The sequence below is a fragment of the Acipenser ruthenus genome, chromosome 29 (assembly GCF_902713425.1).
Source record: "Acipenser ruthenus chromosome 29, fAciRut3.2 maternal haplotype, whole genome shotgun sequence".
Classification (NCBI taxonomy): Eukaryota; Metazoa; Chordata; class Actinopteri; order Acipenseriformes; family Acipenseridae; genus Acipenser; species Acipenser ruthenus.
In genome coordinates, this window is record NC_081217.1 from 18,928,296 (window position 1) to 18,944,529 (window position 16,234).

The window sequence follows — 16,234 nt, forward strand, 5'->3', positions numbered from 1 at the left end:
CTCCGATACCTAAGTTCCCTCTGACCACTGCCTGACCCCCTGCCCTCCCTCCATGACCCTGTGTAGATGCTATCCTGTGGTATCCCCGAGCTCTCCGATCTCCAGGACCTCAAGTACGTGTACGACGCCCTGCGCCCGCACGAGTCTGAGGCAGATGCTACCATGTACTTCACCAGGTGAGCCTGCAGAGCGCCGGCAGGAAAACGAGAGCATTTACACCGTTAAACAACAGCCACAATAGTTAGATCCTGGATAGGCAGCTCAGTGTTTTAAAGCAGCACTACTTTAAAATCTTCTTAAACACTTAAGTAGTTCTGACGAATGGCCATGGAAGTGATCCAGTATCAACAGTAAGTGCACAGTCCAGGCTGTGTTCCGGGCAGGTTGCCCTGTGGTCCCAGGTGACTGGGTGGTGGATGCTGTGCACTGACACTGTCTTTCTGTGTGGTTGCAGGCTGATTGAGTCGAGTCTGGGCAGCGTGGCTACAAAGCTCAACTTCTTCATCCACAACCTGGCGCAGATGAAGTTCGCCTCCGCGGAGGAGCAGCCTGTTCTGTCCTTTGCCCCGCGGGTTCACAGCCTCAAGAGTGACGGGCTCATCCGCAACCTGTACGTGTGCCGATACCAGAGAACATACAGCCCCAGCAAGGGATATGTGAGTGACCTAGCACTGCTTTATAGCTTGTTTAATATCCTATTGCATGTGTTCTGCACATCTTCACAATTTGTGCTAAAATCATATTTGTATTGCATGGTGCACATATCTGGGAGGGTGGTAGTGATAAATGGAAAGTTGGTAAGTGTATAAAATATGTAGAAGCTAATAAATAGGTAGGCCTATTGACAGAAATGTACTGCAAAGACATTTAGATGATGCACACTGTATCCCCCATGTGCTGTGAGAGTCACGCTGTGCTTGTTCTCTGCAGACCTACATTGTGAAAGTGGAGCGCGACGGCCATCAGGAGGCAGCGTTTGTGCAGCGGGGCTTTGAGGAGTTTCACGAGCTGCACAGCAAACTAAGGCTCCTCTTCCCCTCCTCCAAACTGCCCAGGTACACCTACACCACACACACACAGTGTGCTGCGTTGCGTTGTTTGGCGTGTTCTGTTAGATCTTACAAACCCTATTGCGTCTCGCTCCTCCAGCTTCCCGAGCCGGTTTGTTATCGGGCGATCACGCGGGGAGGCGATGGCAGAGAGGCGCAAGGAGGAGCTGAACGGATACGTCTGGCACCTGATGCACGCTGCGCCCGAGGTGGCACAGGTAACCTAATTACAATTACAGCAGAATTACAACCAAGCAATAATCAAAGGTGCAAATACAGAAGCATACTATATAACCTTTATATATCTATCTATCTATCTATCTATCTATCTATCTATCTATCTATCTATCTATCTATCTATCTATCTATCTATATATACAGTACTGTGCAAAAGTTTTAGGCAGGTGTGAAAAAATGCTGTAAAGTAAAAATGCTTTCAAAAATAGACATGTTAATAGATTATATTTATCAATTAACTAAATGCAAAGTGAGTGAACAGAAGAAAAATCTAAATCAAATCCATATTTGGTGTGACCACCCTTTGCCTTCAAAACAGCATCAATTCTTCTAGGTACACTTGCACAAAGTCAGGGATTTTGTAGGCATATAGTCAGGTGTATGATTAAACAATTATACCAAACAGGTGCTAATGATCATCAATTCAATATGTAGGTTGAAACACTATCATTAACTGAAACAGAAACAGCTGTGTAGGAGGAATAAAACTGGTGAGGAACAGCCAAACTCAGCTAACAAGGTGAGGTTGCTGAAGACAGTTTACTGTCAAAAGTCCTACACCATGGCAAGACTGAGCACAGCAACAAGACACAAGGTATTTATACTGCATCAGCAAGGTCTCTCCCAGGCAGAAATTTCAAGGCAGACAGGGGTTTCCAGATGTGCTGTCCAAGCTCTTTTGAAGAAGCACAAAGAAACGGGCAACGTTGAGGACCGTAGACGCAGTGGTCAGCCAAGGAAACTTACTGCAGCAGATGAAAGACACATTATGCTTACTTCCCTTCGCAATCGGAAGATGTCCAGCAGTGCCATCAGCTCAGAATTGGCAGAAAACAGTGGGACCCTGGTACACCCATCTACTGTCCGGAGAAGTCTGGTCAGAAGTGGCCTTCATGGAAGACTTGCGGCCAAAAAGCCATACCTCCAACGTGGAAACAAGGCCAAGCGACTCAACTATGCACGAAAACACAGGAACTGGTGTGCAGAAAAATGGCAGCAGGTGCTCTGGACTGATGAGTCAAAATTTGAAATATTTGGCTGCAGCAGAAGGCAGTTTGTTCGCCGAAGGGCTGGAGAGCGGTACACGAATGAGTGTCTGCAGGCAACAGTGAAGCATGGTGGAGGTTCCTTGCAAGTTTGGGGCTGCATTTCTGCAAATGGAGTTGGGAATTTGGTCAGAATTAATGGTCTCCTCAATGCTGAGAAGTACAGGCAGATACTTATCCATCATGCAATACCATCAGGGAGGCATCTAATTGGCCCCAAATTTATTCTGCAGCATGACAACGACCCCAAACATACAGCGAAAGTCATTAAGAACTATCTTCAGCGTAAAGAAGAACAAGGAGTCCTGGAAGTGATGGTATGGCCCCCACAGAGCCCTGATCTCAACATCATCGAGTCTGTCTGGGATTACATGAAGAAAGAGAAGCAACTGAGGCTGTCTAAATCCACAGAAGAACTGTGGTTAGTTCTCCAAGATGTTTGTGCCAACCTACCTGCCGAGTTCCTTCAAAAACTGTATGCAAGTGTACCTAGAAGAATTGATGCTGTTTTGAAGGCAAAGGGTGGTCACACCAAATATTGATTTGATGTAGATTTTTCTTCTGTTCACTCACTTTGCATTTTGTTAATTGATAAATATAAACTATTAACATGTCTATTTTTGAAAGCATTCTTACTTTACAGCATTTTTTCACACCTGCCTAAAACTTTTGCACAGTACTGTATGTGTGTGTATGTGTGTATATATATATATATATATATATATATATATATATATATATATATATATATATATATATATATATATATATATATATAAATATAAATATATGAGGTCACCAGAAGTGGTTGAAAGTACAAGAATAATGATTGAAAAAAACTGTAATGGACCAGTTATATGGTATAATTACAATTATGCAGCTACAATTACCCCAGCCCTGGTGGACAATGTGGCAGGGGGTTAGTGTAGCTTAGTGCCTGAGGAACCACTAGTTTGAAATGCAATGGGTCACTCTGTGGGAGATGAGTGCTCAGCACTTTCATGGAGGTTTTATTTTGCTTGGAAGCAGGGAGAGGGAGGAGCAGTGAACATGTTTGTTCATTTCTTTATTTGGAAATGTGTTTACTGTCTGTGCTATAGAAGCAGCAGAGTGTGTGGCTTAAGAGATCAGATTACAAGCAGACAGGCCGGAATTACCACAATGATTGCACAGCAAAAATAGTTCGGTAGTTGGAGAAACTGCACGTTTGTATGGTTTCCCAACTGTTTTTAAAGCTTAACTCGCCCCTTCCTTGTCTTTTATTTTTGGCATCTGTTCAAACAATTTTCTGATCATTTGCCCATTCCCCTTATTCATCCAATCCATGAAAAAAAGAAGAAAAAAAACTTCAGCTTGTGTCTCTCTCTCTCTCTCTCCACAGTGTGACCTCATCTACACTTTCTTCCACCCCCTCCCTCGAGACGACAGACAGGGAACAGTAGTCAACGCCCTGCCGCCAAAACCAGCTGGTGAGTCTCCTGTCACTCCCTTTCTCTCGGGTGCTTTTCCTCCGTTCTTCTCTCTTTCTCGAGTTGTTCCGCTGGTGGTGTTAGACTCTGGATCTGCCACAGCCACAGGCAGATCACGACCTACCACCCAGCAGAGGAGATGGCAGACTTCACAGTTACATTATCCTTGCGCGTGCCTACAGTATGATTTGACTCTTTCCAACAATCACACAAACCTGGTGCCTAAACCTGGAGATAATGTGAGATAATCTCAGGTCACACAAAATGGCATGACCTGGGATTCAAGCCCAGAGTCACCTGACTACATTTCTCTTATTTACAATACAATTTACATTTTACTAACTGAATTTGCATAGTGCTTTTCATGAGCAAACACCCAGAAGTCGTAAATAAAGCAACAAGCCTGGGCAACAACCCTGATTAGGTTGTTAACTTAACTAGCCAGGAAAGATAAGGCAATGTTGATCTTTCCCTGAGCAATCGGACTAGTAACATGAGTAGCCTGCTGTAGCCTGAGAGCTGGACTATACAGTACAGAGTGTCCTTGGAAGGTCATGGCAATGACACAGATCTCTATGGGAACAGTAAAACAAGCAACATAAAGGACTATAGCCTCACACATTAGCAAAGATAGTAGTGTGCAAACTTTACTACTGAGTTCTGACATAAGTAACCCTCTACTTTGCCAGCTATAAAGTACTAGTACCGTGGAAGTGCATAACACAGATCCTGCTACACTACAAACTGAGCTCCAGTGCCCCTCACTATACGGGCACCTGTAGCTCTGTGGTCCCGTCTCACCCCACCTCCCCCTTGTCTCTCTCGTCACAGAAGTATTGTGGACGCCCCCTGCAGGTCGAGTGGTTGGGGAGGTGAAGCTCTCCATCTCCTATAAGAGCGACAAGCTCTTTATCATGGTGATGCACATCCGTGGGCTGGTGAGTACGACTGCCAGGGAAACAAAGAAGAGCAGGGCAACTGCAGCTGCTTTTCCAGAGTTCAATCATACAGAGTTCATAGGTATACAAGTCAGTAGCTCCTCGGTGGGCAGAAGCAGCGTGTGTGTTGGGGGGTGCTTGTTTACCATTCATACTGAGATTGGAGAGGTTAGAGCAAGAATGGGAGCTTGTGTCATGATTGCATCATTCTGAGATCTTATGATATTGATTGAAGAAATAGCTACCAGTGTGTCGTTTGTTCCAGCAAAGCACTAACCCCCCTCTCCCCCCTTCCTGTCCCCCACAGCAGCCCCTCCAGGACGGAACGGATCCTGACCCGTATGTCAAGCTCTACCTCCTGCCCGACCCCCAGAAAACCAGCAAGAGGAAGACCAAGGGGGGCCGTCGCACCTGCAACCCCACCTACAATGAGATGGTGAGTCTGAGAGCGTGATACTGAGGGAGCGAGGGAGAACATAGTGCTCCAGGCACTTGAAACAAGACCAGAGTCTGAGCAAGACTGATTGGCAGAGACAGGGAAAGACAATGAGCACTCACGTAACAAGTGGAGTGTAAGCAGGCTCATTTTTTTGGACTATTGACCCTGAAATGTTGCAAAGCAGCTAGATTAATGAGCAGATAGTATGCGACAAAAAAAGCGAGCAAGAACCTTACATACAGCAAGATGGGGGCCTGGAGAGTAAATGTGTGCTTGTTAGACCTAAGCGGTGTCGGCTTCAGGCTCACGGTTCATTTTGTGTGCTTTTGTTCCAGCTGGTCTATGATGGTATCCCACGTGGAGACTTGCAGCAGAGAGTCATCCACCTGCGGGTGCTGAGCGAGGGGGCGTTCTGGGAGAACACGCTGCTGGGGGAGACCTTCATCGCCCTCCGAGACCTCGACCTCGACCCCAGCCACAGGAGGGTGGGCTGGTACCAGCTGGGCACGGTCGGGCAGGACACAGTCCGGTAGAGAGGGAAGGGGATGGGGAGTGTGAGGGAGAGGATCAGGAGTGAGAATCTGTCAAAGGTGGAACACCGGACACAGGTGGGAGAGTGTATTTTTGTGAAGGAGAGAGAAGGGGTAGACGAAGTTTACAGCCAAGGGATTTGGAAGAAAAGACATGGAAGAATATTCCCCCAGTGGGGGAGTGGAGATGGGGTCACTCTGCATCGGCAACACAAACCCTTCTGAGATCTGGGATATTCTGCACAGCTCTGCCGTTTACTACTTTAAATCTGGAGTTCTGATACCTCCAGTAATGCACCTCCCTGCACCAGGAATCTGTCTGTTTCTGATATTGCACTACCTACTCCCACCCCTAATGCAGATTAATCTCTACAAAACTTACTGCGGAAAGGAGATGCAGAAGGCTTTGGAGATGGATGGCACCTGCCCATCTGTCTATACTGTATCCTGCGAGTTGCTTATGACTCAGAGACAAAACAGATGTTTGAAGAAAAAAGGAATCTGGTTATTTCTTTTTTAATTCTGTTCTATAATTGGAGCTTGATGTGAGCTCTTGCACGTTATGCAGTATATATGATAAATATATACTATATAGAATATGATACAGTTTATAAATGTATGTATCTCATGTGTGTTTTATAGTACAACAGTATGAATTTTCCCTGCCCAGTCTCTTTAAGGTGATTCTGGATTTGTACTGTACATGGGTTTTGATGCCAAGCAGCCAATAGTTTGTGGCTATCAGAATATTGAATTATGAATTGGGCAACTAAGTGTCTTCATTTTGTAGCCCAACTGGATTCTGTTGACTCGTGGAGTCTTTGTATAGTTATCCCCTCCCCCTTGTATTTGATTCCCCAGGATAGTAAAGACGAGTCTTGTGGAAATAGCCACTAGTGTGCCACGGTCAAAGCCAGCATGGTTGCACGTTTTAAAGTGCCATCTGAACAAGGTTAAGGGTAATGGTGCTTTCACACTGCACTTTTCTTTATCAGCGGATTGCATTGGAAGTGCTTTAAAGATCTTAAGTTACACAGGGCTTCCAGGTGATGTGAAAGTGAACGTGGAGGGTGAGCCTGCTGGCAGCGTATGCACTTCTATTCATCTGCTATTCTGGGGAAAAAAATCAAGGCTGCACTTGTAACAATCTGGTTCTAGATCCATGTAGTTATGTCATTGATGTTATTCTGGTGAATATCATTAATCATTTAGGGGTTACTTTAGAATGATCTTTTTTATTGCAGCATTTGGGCACGAAGCCAATCGAATTAAAGGTAAACAATAACACCTTATCTTTATCTCTGGATAGATGTCCCCCTATGCTTCACTGTCTCTTGCCTGTTTTCAACACTAACATTGTTTCCTTTAAAAACCACTGTAACGAATGCAAACCGTCCCTAATCTGTACAAAAGCTGTGATAGTTGCAGTTTGATTGAATTTTATTATTGTTGCTTTTTCTCTGGTAATTCGGTCCAAATCGTTGGAAGTTAAAGTGTTGTTTTTTTTTTTTTTTGTAACCACAATATTTGATTTTATATGCCCATTAACTGGGGCGAATAATGACTTAATAGGAGGTAGCCACTATGTTTTTTGTGCATTGGGTTTACCTCTGATACGAAGCCAGCAAATCTGTCACGAGGTGCTGAAATTCAGTCGGTTATTATATGTGATTTTTGAATTATTATATGTTTTCTTTTGTAACCCATGGTGCTACATACCCACAGGTTATCTGACCAATCCACATGGCCTAATCAGGTGTGTTGAGCTGGCTGGGAGGGAGGATTCCTTCTTGATTGGGTTTGACACATGGCCACGCCCTTCTTGCTGGGTGGGCTTTAGAAAAATTCCATCCAGCTGAGGCAACCAGCTAGAAGGGGTTCTCAAAATTCTAGCACTAGCCATTGTGGCATTATAGAGAGGTTATTTAATGACCAACACCATGGCTGAGTTATAAATTTGATGGAATTTAGGTACAATACTCCATGAGTAAACCCCTTACTTATTTTTTGTAGTATCAAATCTTTAGCAACTCGAATCCCATGGTTCTGGTCCGAGACTTTGTTCTAAACATCCTTAATTATTGTGACTGGCAGCTGGCAGCTGGTTGGAACATGTTCCTGGACTGGAATAGACTTGGAGGAGCAACGAGTGAAGTAGCACTCTCCAGCAGGAATGGCTTTATGAATGGATACTGTGTTTTTGACAGTATGAATGAGCACATGTTACACATGCTATGGACTGCTCTATGGGTGTTGTGCTGATGTGAAGCTGTTTGTACTTTGCAAGCAGTGAGGGGGTGTGTTATCCAGCAGTGGCTGGCAGATAAGGGGTCCCACCCCACCACATAAACACAGGAAGCAGCCCCATGAGCTGGGTCCTTATCGTGGCTCTGACCGCCCTGTTTGAATATAGGATGGAATGGAAGTTCAAACTGAACAGGACTTTTGTGTGTTGTAAATATTGAGCATATTATTATGATTGTTGTTGTTATTATAGATTATCAAAGTGTGTGTTTTAGATTTTCAGGTTAATTATTTAAGTTGTGTATTTTTTTTAATTTTATTTGCACTAAGTAATAAAATTTGAAAAGCTTGATTAAGTCTTATGATTAAGTCACATAATGTTTCCCTCACACCTACACCATGCTGGTAAAGGCTTAACCGCAAAGGAGTTCTCCCTAAACAGCTGGACAATCGCATGCTATAATAGCACCTCTTCCAACTCCCATACACATACAGTACCATGCTTTGGGTGTTGGTATTTAGACCAGGTTCCTCGTTGATCCTCAACAGCAAGGGCAGAGTGCACACACATATGCACGTTTCTGGTGAAGGAAGCAGGCCTGTTTTAACCCTATGCATGCTGCACTGGGGTAGACACAGCATGCCCACAGCTGCTCTCCATCATGACTGTATACACACAGCGCTGAATTGCAAGCCGAAGTAAGAGTTGCATCAGGATGGGGAGGTCCTGTATAGACTTGACAAGTGAATAATCCCAGCCGCTCTCCAGAGAGAGACTGGAAATTAGCAGAAATCTTGCTCTGTGTTATCTTGAACACAGCTACGAACATGGCTGGGAAATTTGACATGTTCTCTTTCGCTACGGTGCACAGCTCTGTGTGGTGTTCAACTAGAACGCCTGAAAAAAGGGGACATACCTGTCAGTCATCATTGGTGTCTGTTTAGACTGCCTTTGGACAATACAGAAGAAACTACCAAAAATATATATTTTTAGCAATGCTTTGATGCCTGAAAAAAATGCATATTTTGTATGAAATATTTGAGCAATAGGACATAGATTTATACAGCTTCAATAAACAGATACTCTCAGACATAAATATTGCTGTTATATGTCGCCAAATCGGGTGACATTTTAGATAATTTTCTTTGCAAAACAGCCATACAGAATCACTAACAATAGTTGAATACACTACAAACTCCACCCTCAATATCCTCTCTTTCAACACGTTAAGAATAAACAAGGTGAAACCATTACTAATTTACCACAGAAACAAACGGGTGCATGCATTGTTTAACCAGTGTGTAAACCACATTGAAGGCAATGCCATATTTAATTGGAAATGAACATTTACATTTTGTAGTAAAAGGTCAGTGATAAATAACAGGTTACAGTGCAGTCAGTCTGTTTCTTGGAACTGCAAGCAAGGAATTCTCGGCTTGCACGCTATTAACGATCTGCGGTATGCATTTCATAATGAAACTAGAAGTGAAAGAAGCTTCTTCAAAAATACATCTGAAAACACACCAAAGAAAAGGATACAGCCTTTAAGTATGTCACGCACGTTTCAATTCAGTCTCCATTTACATTATTATAAAGATCTGACCCTGCTTTGAGTTCCAAAGTTCCCCAAAACATTTTTTACAACGGTTTAATTATTTTAAATTAAGGCTGCCTTTTTATAACTAGAATACAACTCCAATCTGTAATACTATCAAACAACTTACTTCCCATCTGACTCCCTCCATCTCCACTAGAACTTGGGATTGTTAGGGACAAAGGTTACTTTAGCTGCATAAGCAGTTTTGAGACATGTTATGCGTAAGTAAACAGCGGCAGAGCAGTTCAGTTCAAAAGTATGTAACGTAAAACAAGATATTTTGTCTTCTGCTGTAAGCGTATAGTAACTTGAACGACTATCCCTAAGATGCAGGTCACTGGTATTGGTAATTCTGCGACGCTCCCTTAACTTTCTGATGAAATCCTCTTACTGGGAGCTCGGCAATGAGAAAAAGCGGTGAGGCAGTAAAAATAGCTGTCAGAGAAATAAAATAATAAAAAGGGTGAATGACACCCTATTGGAGGAGAGTTGAAAGAGTTAAACACCTGATTTAAAATAAGAAATAAGAGGAAGCTGTCAGAGTTCACCTACGGAATTATTTGTTTTGCAGTAATAACTGGTTGAGCAACACAGCAGCAAGCCAGTCAGCAACGCTACAACGAGAAAGGCAAAAAAGAAAATGGCTTTCAGTTCAGAACGCGACCAGGATACCAGCTTTTTATTTCGATTTTCTTGTCTCTCCGTGTTGTGTCCGTCCTCTTCTCACCTCCTCACATCCATCTGTATGAAGCTGGCAGCCCGAATGAAGTTCGTTAATTATAATTCTCAGGTTCATTTTGCCGATGCCGGAGAGATGGCGGTCCGCACACACTGGGAGCAAAGGCGGCGAGCTAACTGGTACGTGACACACTGCGACTCATGCTAACGAAAAATGGACTTTGAAAAATAAAAGAAAATAAAAATACAAAAAGAAATAACAATATTGGACATATTGTGAACTGTTGCTGTAATAATGGAGCTTTGCGGTTTTATTTTTTGAAATTAAAATCGAGTCGAGGAAGGCATATGGAATGTTGTTTTTTTTTTAATTTTATTTAAAATAAAGTTAAGGGATTTAAAATATATATTTTAATGTTTATTTAAACAGCCTTTTTTTAGCGTGTATGTAACGTAACATAAACTATATCGTATATTAAGTTTATATGAAATTAAACTAATTCTCCCTTTAAAAATATATATTTATATATCATTTATAATAATTATATCTAAGTCAAAATGTTTAGTCACAGCAGAATGAACTCTGACGGACTGTACACAAAAGAGATGACTGGACCCAGTAGCTCGACCCAGCTTGGGGTGCCCTCTCATGAGCCTGGAAGTCAGGATAGCTCGTGGATTGGGTTTTTCTCTTCAATGATTTCAAGGCCGAATTTCTCCTTGCAAAGATACCTACCCGGGCGGCCTCAGACACAGAGCCAGTCCAACAGCGGGACTGGGTGGATCAGCGGGGAGTTTAAGCAAAGCCTAGCATGCGAGCATATGTTTCTAGCCCGACTTGAAGAGGATTGGATGCAGACGGAGCACCGTCCTCATGTCGGCTTGTTGCATTACCAAAATGAAAGCAACTACGGTATCGGCGGCGGCCAGGAACCATTTTCGCTCTTATCAACCGGCACGTCTCTTGACTGGTTTACCAAGGACGGCCTCGGAGTGATGGGGATACATGGTGACAGAGATATGGACATGTATTCCAAAGACCCGGTCCCTGCGAATGCACATGTGTCTGCAGCGAGGCACTGTTTAAACCAGGTTCTTGTCAACGTTATACCGGCACAGGACGCCAAGAGCGGCAGTGAGGTGCTGACTGGCAAGAAAGGTCAGATAATTGAAAGGGAAAATTCGACATGGGTGTCGGCAGGGCAGGTAAAACGAAGCTGGTGGGGGCATTTTTGGGGAATTGATTATAACAATACCGCTGGAAGTGGTGCACAGGGAATGGAGCTTTCGGGTAGATCCGGACCAGTGCAACAAAGTAAAGGACAGGACAGTACAGGGATTCATCAGCAGCTGCAGCCCAGCCGTGTAGCCGCTGCTTTGTGTGCGGAAAATGCTGAATATCAGTTTCACAAAGAGCGTCCTCCTGTCAATGCAAGCTCACAAACGGCCTTACCGGAAACTTTTCTCTCTGCAAAGCCCCTGTTAGCGTTTGGGAGGCCCTGTGCTTGTGCGGCTGTTGCAGCCACTGCCACATTCAGCACTGAGGCGATAGTGCTGACCCCAGACCAGGACAATGGGTACTCCAGCTGGGAGGAGGAGCATTTCGGCTCCAAAAGCCACAAAATGGAAGCTTGTTGTTCAAGCCAGGCCTCCTCTGAGGCTGTTAGGTCTGAGCAGCAGAGCTGTGGGCAGGTGGGGGAGCCCCACATTGGGGTGAGCAGTGGGACTATAGGCCCCGAGGGGGAGATGGAACAGAGGGATACAGGAGATGCCACTCTGGCCTGTGATGACTCAAATGTGGAAGCACAAATTGAGGTCGCCAGTCAAAGCCTGCCCATTCTCGCCAGCCCCCAGTGCCAAAACAAGACCATTGCATTTATCATGGGCGCCCCCTGCAGTGAGGAGAGCGAGAGTGAGTCAGAATTGGACCAGGACTGGGATAGTGACGATGATGATGATGATGATGATGATGATGATGGGTTCAATAGTGAGGGGTCGTCTGACTTTTCCGAATCAGAAGAGGATGATACTGATGAGGAAGAGGGTGGGACAGAGGAAGCGGAAAAAGAAAGGCTCTGGAATTTGTTCAGTCAAAGCAGGGATCCCTACAACCCCCAAAACTTTACCGCTGCAATCCAGACTGTTAAGCCCAGAGCTCCCTTTGAGGAAGATGCAATGACTACAGAGGAGGAAGTAACAGAAGCAGAGTGCTCCTCAGGGTCTCAAAGCCCATGGAATTGTGAGGATGACCACAGCAGTTGTGATGAAGCAGAGAGTCTCAAACTATGGAATTCCTTCAGCTGCAGAGGGGACCCCTATAACCCCCTTAATTTCATGGTTCCCATCAGTACTAAACAGGGAGGGGAGCGGTGTAGCGCCCCCTTGAGCAGCAAGCAAAAAGCGTGCAGGAGAGCTCCTTCACCCTCCATGCAGATGGAGGAGGCAGAGGAAAGACTGGACAGCGGCTTCTCCGAGACCTGCCACACTGAACAAGCGCAGAAGACAAGCAAAAGATGTGGCAAGCAAAAAAAGGTAATAATTCCCTCCCCCTCCCAGTTGCAGAGCATTCTGAGCTATTCCAGGTTGAACTATAACCTTGATTTCAAATCTTGAACAACAGTAAATATATCTTATCATTAAGTACAAGGCTACGGCCTGGGAGCCCCATTAAATAAAACATCTGTAAGGGTTCCATAAGCTTTAAGGCACATTAAGCTACACAGGTGTGCTACGTAAAAGGCCATACAGTTTGCATCATTGTTTGACTTAATATGGCTTTACAATAATTTCTGTATGTGCACTGGAGCAAAAGCTTAGTAAATCTGATTTCAAAGTACAAAATTGCCTATTGTGTGTAATTATAATCGTTACCCATGCATTAAGAGAGACCAAGCTGCTCGTCAAGGTCCATTGATTTTGATGCATTTTTAATTTATACTGCATTCCATTGCACATAAAAAGACAACACCTATACCGAGTTCCTCATTCTCTGCGTCTTTACCCTGCTCTTAACCCTAATCCCGGGCATCGGACGTTGATTGATTCTCCAGTCGTCTCCCAAACAGATTGCTGAGCATCTGTGGGAGTGATGTAAAGACCACAGGGTGCTACGAGCGTGTTGATAACACACATACTTACCGTACTCCTGGGGTGCTGTGGGAGGAGTGATGTAAACCCCATGCAACAGGCTGGCTGATTGCTATGATCAGCTGATGCAACATTGCTGTTCAGGGGTTCTTTAGGGAGCAGCAGTTGCCTAGATGTTAGTAATTGCAGACTGTACATGTTGTAAGCTTGTTGCACAATCCCTGTCGGTCATTATTAGTCATCAGGGTGGCTGGTATCCCTGTTGGTCATTGTTAGTCCATTGTCCGCCCCTACTAGGTAAATTATTCAGGGAATATAATTTTTATGGTCCCTTATCTTAGTATAATTATCTTAATGGTTACAGGTTCTCTTTGTAACTAAGAGTTCCCGTGTAACTAAGAGTTGTGTGTTTTGTGCCCTAGGTGATGTTTGTGGACGAGGTAGAGGAGTTCTATGCCAGCTGTGATGAAGATCGCCGTGGCCCCTGGGAAGAATTGGCCCGTGACCGCTGCCGCTTTCTGAGGCGGGTACAGGAAACAGAAGACACAGTTGGATGCTGCCTTGCGCCAGCCCACCGGCAAAAGGTCTTTGAAAGACTGTATGAGAAATGCTGAGTTTCTGAAAAAAAAAGGGACAGCAGCTCAATCTACATTAAACTTCAGGGAGACGGGAGTTCCAGAGCAGAGCATTCAATATGTCTTGTCAATCCCATTCAGAGGAATCTGGTTTAGGCTGCATTAAACCTGGACCCCTCAAATGCTATACCTCTTTTCAAGGTCATTTTCAGCCGTGTGCAGTGAGCGGGTATGGTCCCAGCTCAGTCCCCAGTGCATGCAGTGAAATCACAGGTCACTAGCCATGGTTCGAAGCCAGCTCACGACACAAGCGTTCTGATGCGATATCAGTCTTTGCACAGCAGCAGTTTAATGGAGTTAAAATCAATGATTTGCATCCCTAACTTTAGCATGGCAGATATTATCCGTGGCCCTCCTTTTGTTGTGCCTTTGATTCTTCACTGTCTACAAGTATAATTCCTTACTGTGACGTCGGTCCCATAGACTGATTACCATTGGAGTAAACCGATTAGATACCAGGAAGCAACAACAATATTTAAATCTTTCATGCAAATGTCTGAAAAGGGGTTCAGTGATAAGCCTCCTTTTGCTTATTAAACCGTGTGTTTTTGTGCTTAAGCCTTTGAGCTGATCATTAACGTATTAAAGAGGCTTATAAAACTACCACATTTCTTTTTCTAAAAATAACCATGGGTTGGGCTGGTCTAGGCTATACCTGCATTGTGCATTATTTAGAGTAATGGAGATCTTAAAATAACTAGAAGGTTGATTCCAAAGTCCAGCTACGCAGCAGTTTGATTTGGAGGGGTTGGTGATCTTGAAGTTTTTAGTCGTGAAAAAATGGGTCAATTCCTGGGGTTCCTGTGGATGTTCTGCTGAGTATAAAAGACATTGAAAACAAAACTATCAATGTGTTTGTCTGCCAAGACTAAGGTGTGTTCATTTTACTAAATATAAAAAAGGCGCATCAACTATGCTCAGTGTTAATTTTAGGACATATACAAATTGTATTTTTTCTTTTCTACATCAATTAATAAAATAGAAAAAAAAATTGGGCACAATAATAAGGCAAGTGGATAATCTTAAATGGCGTTATTAGGAATCATACCATTCCATATCCACAACAACAATAAACTGAAAACCGTTTCTCTTTTAATTCTGTTTTAAATTCGCTGTGGGTTAAACCTGACTTCACTTGATCCAGGTCGCTGGCTCAGAGTAATACATGCGATTTAGGCCCCTTTAATAACTGCAACTCGTGCCTTCACTTGGAATATTAATCTGCAATAAGAGACTGCCCTCAGGTTTTTTTTAGATCTATGGTGTAAGAAGCATGTTATATAAAAAAGGTGTGCACGAAACAACATGAGCTAGGGTGTGGCCATTCCAAGCATGGGTGGGGCATGGGGTACTGTGGGTGTGGCCAGCACAACATCATAAAACCACTGCCGGTATTTCCAGTACTTTGGGAATGGTAATTTTTCTTTTCTTTGCTCTTGTGTCTTGTCAAAGAACAAAGATATATATGTTTTCTTTTTCAGAATTTCTACTTGGAATAAATCCAGCCTTGTTCCTTTTGCAGTTGTAGACGCAGCTCCACTTTAGTTGTCAGAAAACCCCTTAGTGCTGCCTGGAGTCTGGTGTGGCATGCAGGTTTGTGGAGGGGTGATAAAGAAGGGAGTTTCATCAGACTTTTAGTTTCTGTGTAAGTGTGATAAAAACTTATATTTATCTCAGCTGTGTTGCTAGTTCGAGCCACTCTGAAATTAAGCAGTCGACTAGTAAATCCTTTCCTCTGCATCTTGGCACAAATAAGGCTGAAGTGTAGAGAACATAGATGCTCCACTCACACCAATCTGGGATTCTGTTATTGCTTACCTGCATGGGACAGTCTGTTGCAGTACAGGTGCTTTTGACTTTTGAACTTTAATACCCCCTGAATTGACTTGTCATCCCTGCATAGAAACAGAAACTGCAAGAATATGGCAGGGAGGGTGTTGCTTGTTGGAGTACTGATCCCTGAGATTACACAGTGTTTGCATTTAGGAGAGGTAGGGTATTTTTAATTTGGGGGTTTTATATAGTCTCTTAGGAAAGAAATCCCTCTATTAATTTCTTCCCTTGCCTAAATATAATCCCTAGGAACGAGAATGATCCCACACGCTGCTGCTGATTTTAATAAAAAACAGAGACAGATGTGTGCAGAGGCTGTGCTGCTCACATGGTAAATGCAGACATAAGAGCCAGGGGATTATTCTGGTATCAAAGATTTATCTGTCTCCCAGTTTCAGGTTAAATTGGAACCCTCTACCACCTCCCCCAATCCCAAAGAACTAAACCAAAA

At 43.7% G+C, this 16,234-nt stretch overlaps 2 protein-coding genes across 2 annotated transcripts in view; both read left to right on the forward strand.

The window, feature by feature from the left end:
* The window catches only part of LOC117397391 (phosphatidylinositol 4-phosphate 3-kinase C2 domain-containing subunit beta-like), a 32,177-nt gene extending 23,875 nt beyond the window's left edge, over positions 1–8,302 (forward strand). Inside the window, exons 26-33 of the mRNA XM_059003570.1 lie at positions 67–176; positions 455–656; positions 931–1,055; positions 1,150–1,267; positions 3,714–3,801; positions 4,633–4,739; positions 5,047–5,175; positions 5,514–8,302. Coding sequence (XP_058859553.1) covers positions 67–176; positions 455–656; positions 931–1,055; positions 1,150–1,267; positions 3,714–3,801; positions 4,633–4,739; positions 5,047–5,175; positions 5,514–5,711 — 1,077 coding nt within the window. The 3' untranslated portion in view covers positions 5,712–8,302. The remainder of the gene's footprint in view (positions 1–66; positions 177–454; positions 657–930; positions 1,056–1,149; positions 1,268–3,713; positions 3,802–4,632; positions 4,740–5,046; positions 5,176–5,513) is intronic.
* A 1,470-nt stretch (positions 8,303–9,772) lies between these two features.
* Positions 9,773–15,373, forward strand: LOC117966037 (uncharacterized). The gene is made up of 2 exons (XM_034911380.2): positions 9,773–12,760; positions 13,738–15,373. Exons 1-2 carry the CDS (start codon positions 10,787–10,789, stop codon positions 13,927–13,929), a joined length of 2,166 nt encoding a protein of 721 aa, XP_034767271.2. The 5' UTR covers positions 9,773–10,786; the 3' UTR covers positions 13,930–15,373.
* Positions 15,374–16,234: the final 861 nt, after the last annotated feature.

Excerpts from the sequence above, each read along its gene's own strand:
- LOC117966037 (XM_034911380.2), top strand. The coding sequence starts at position 10,787 with ATGTTTAGTCACAGCAGAATGAACTCTGACGGACTGTACACAAAAGAG. Across the intron at positions 12,761-13,737 it reads GATGTGGCAAGCAAAAAAAG|GTGATGTTTGTGGACGAGGT; the intron begins GTAATAATTCCC and ends TTTGTGCCCTAG.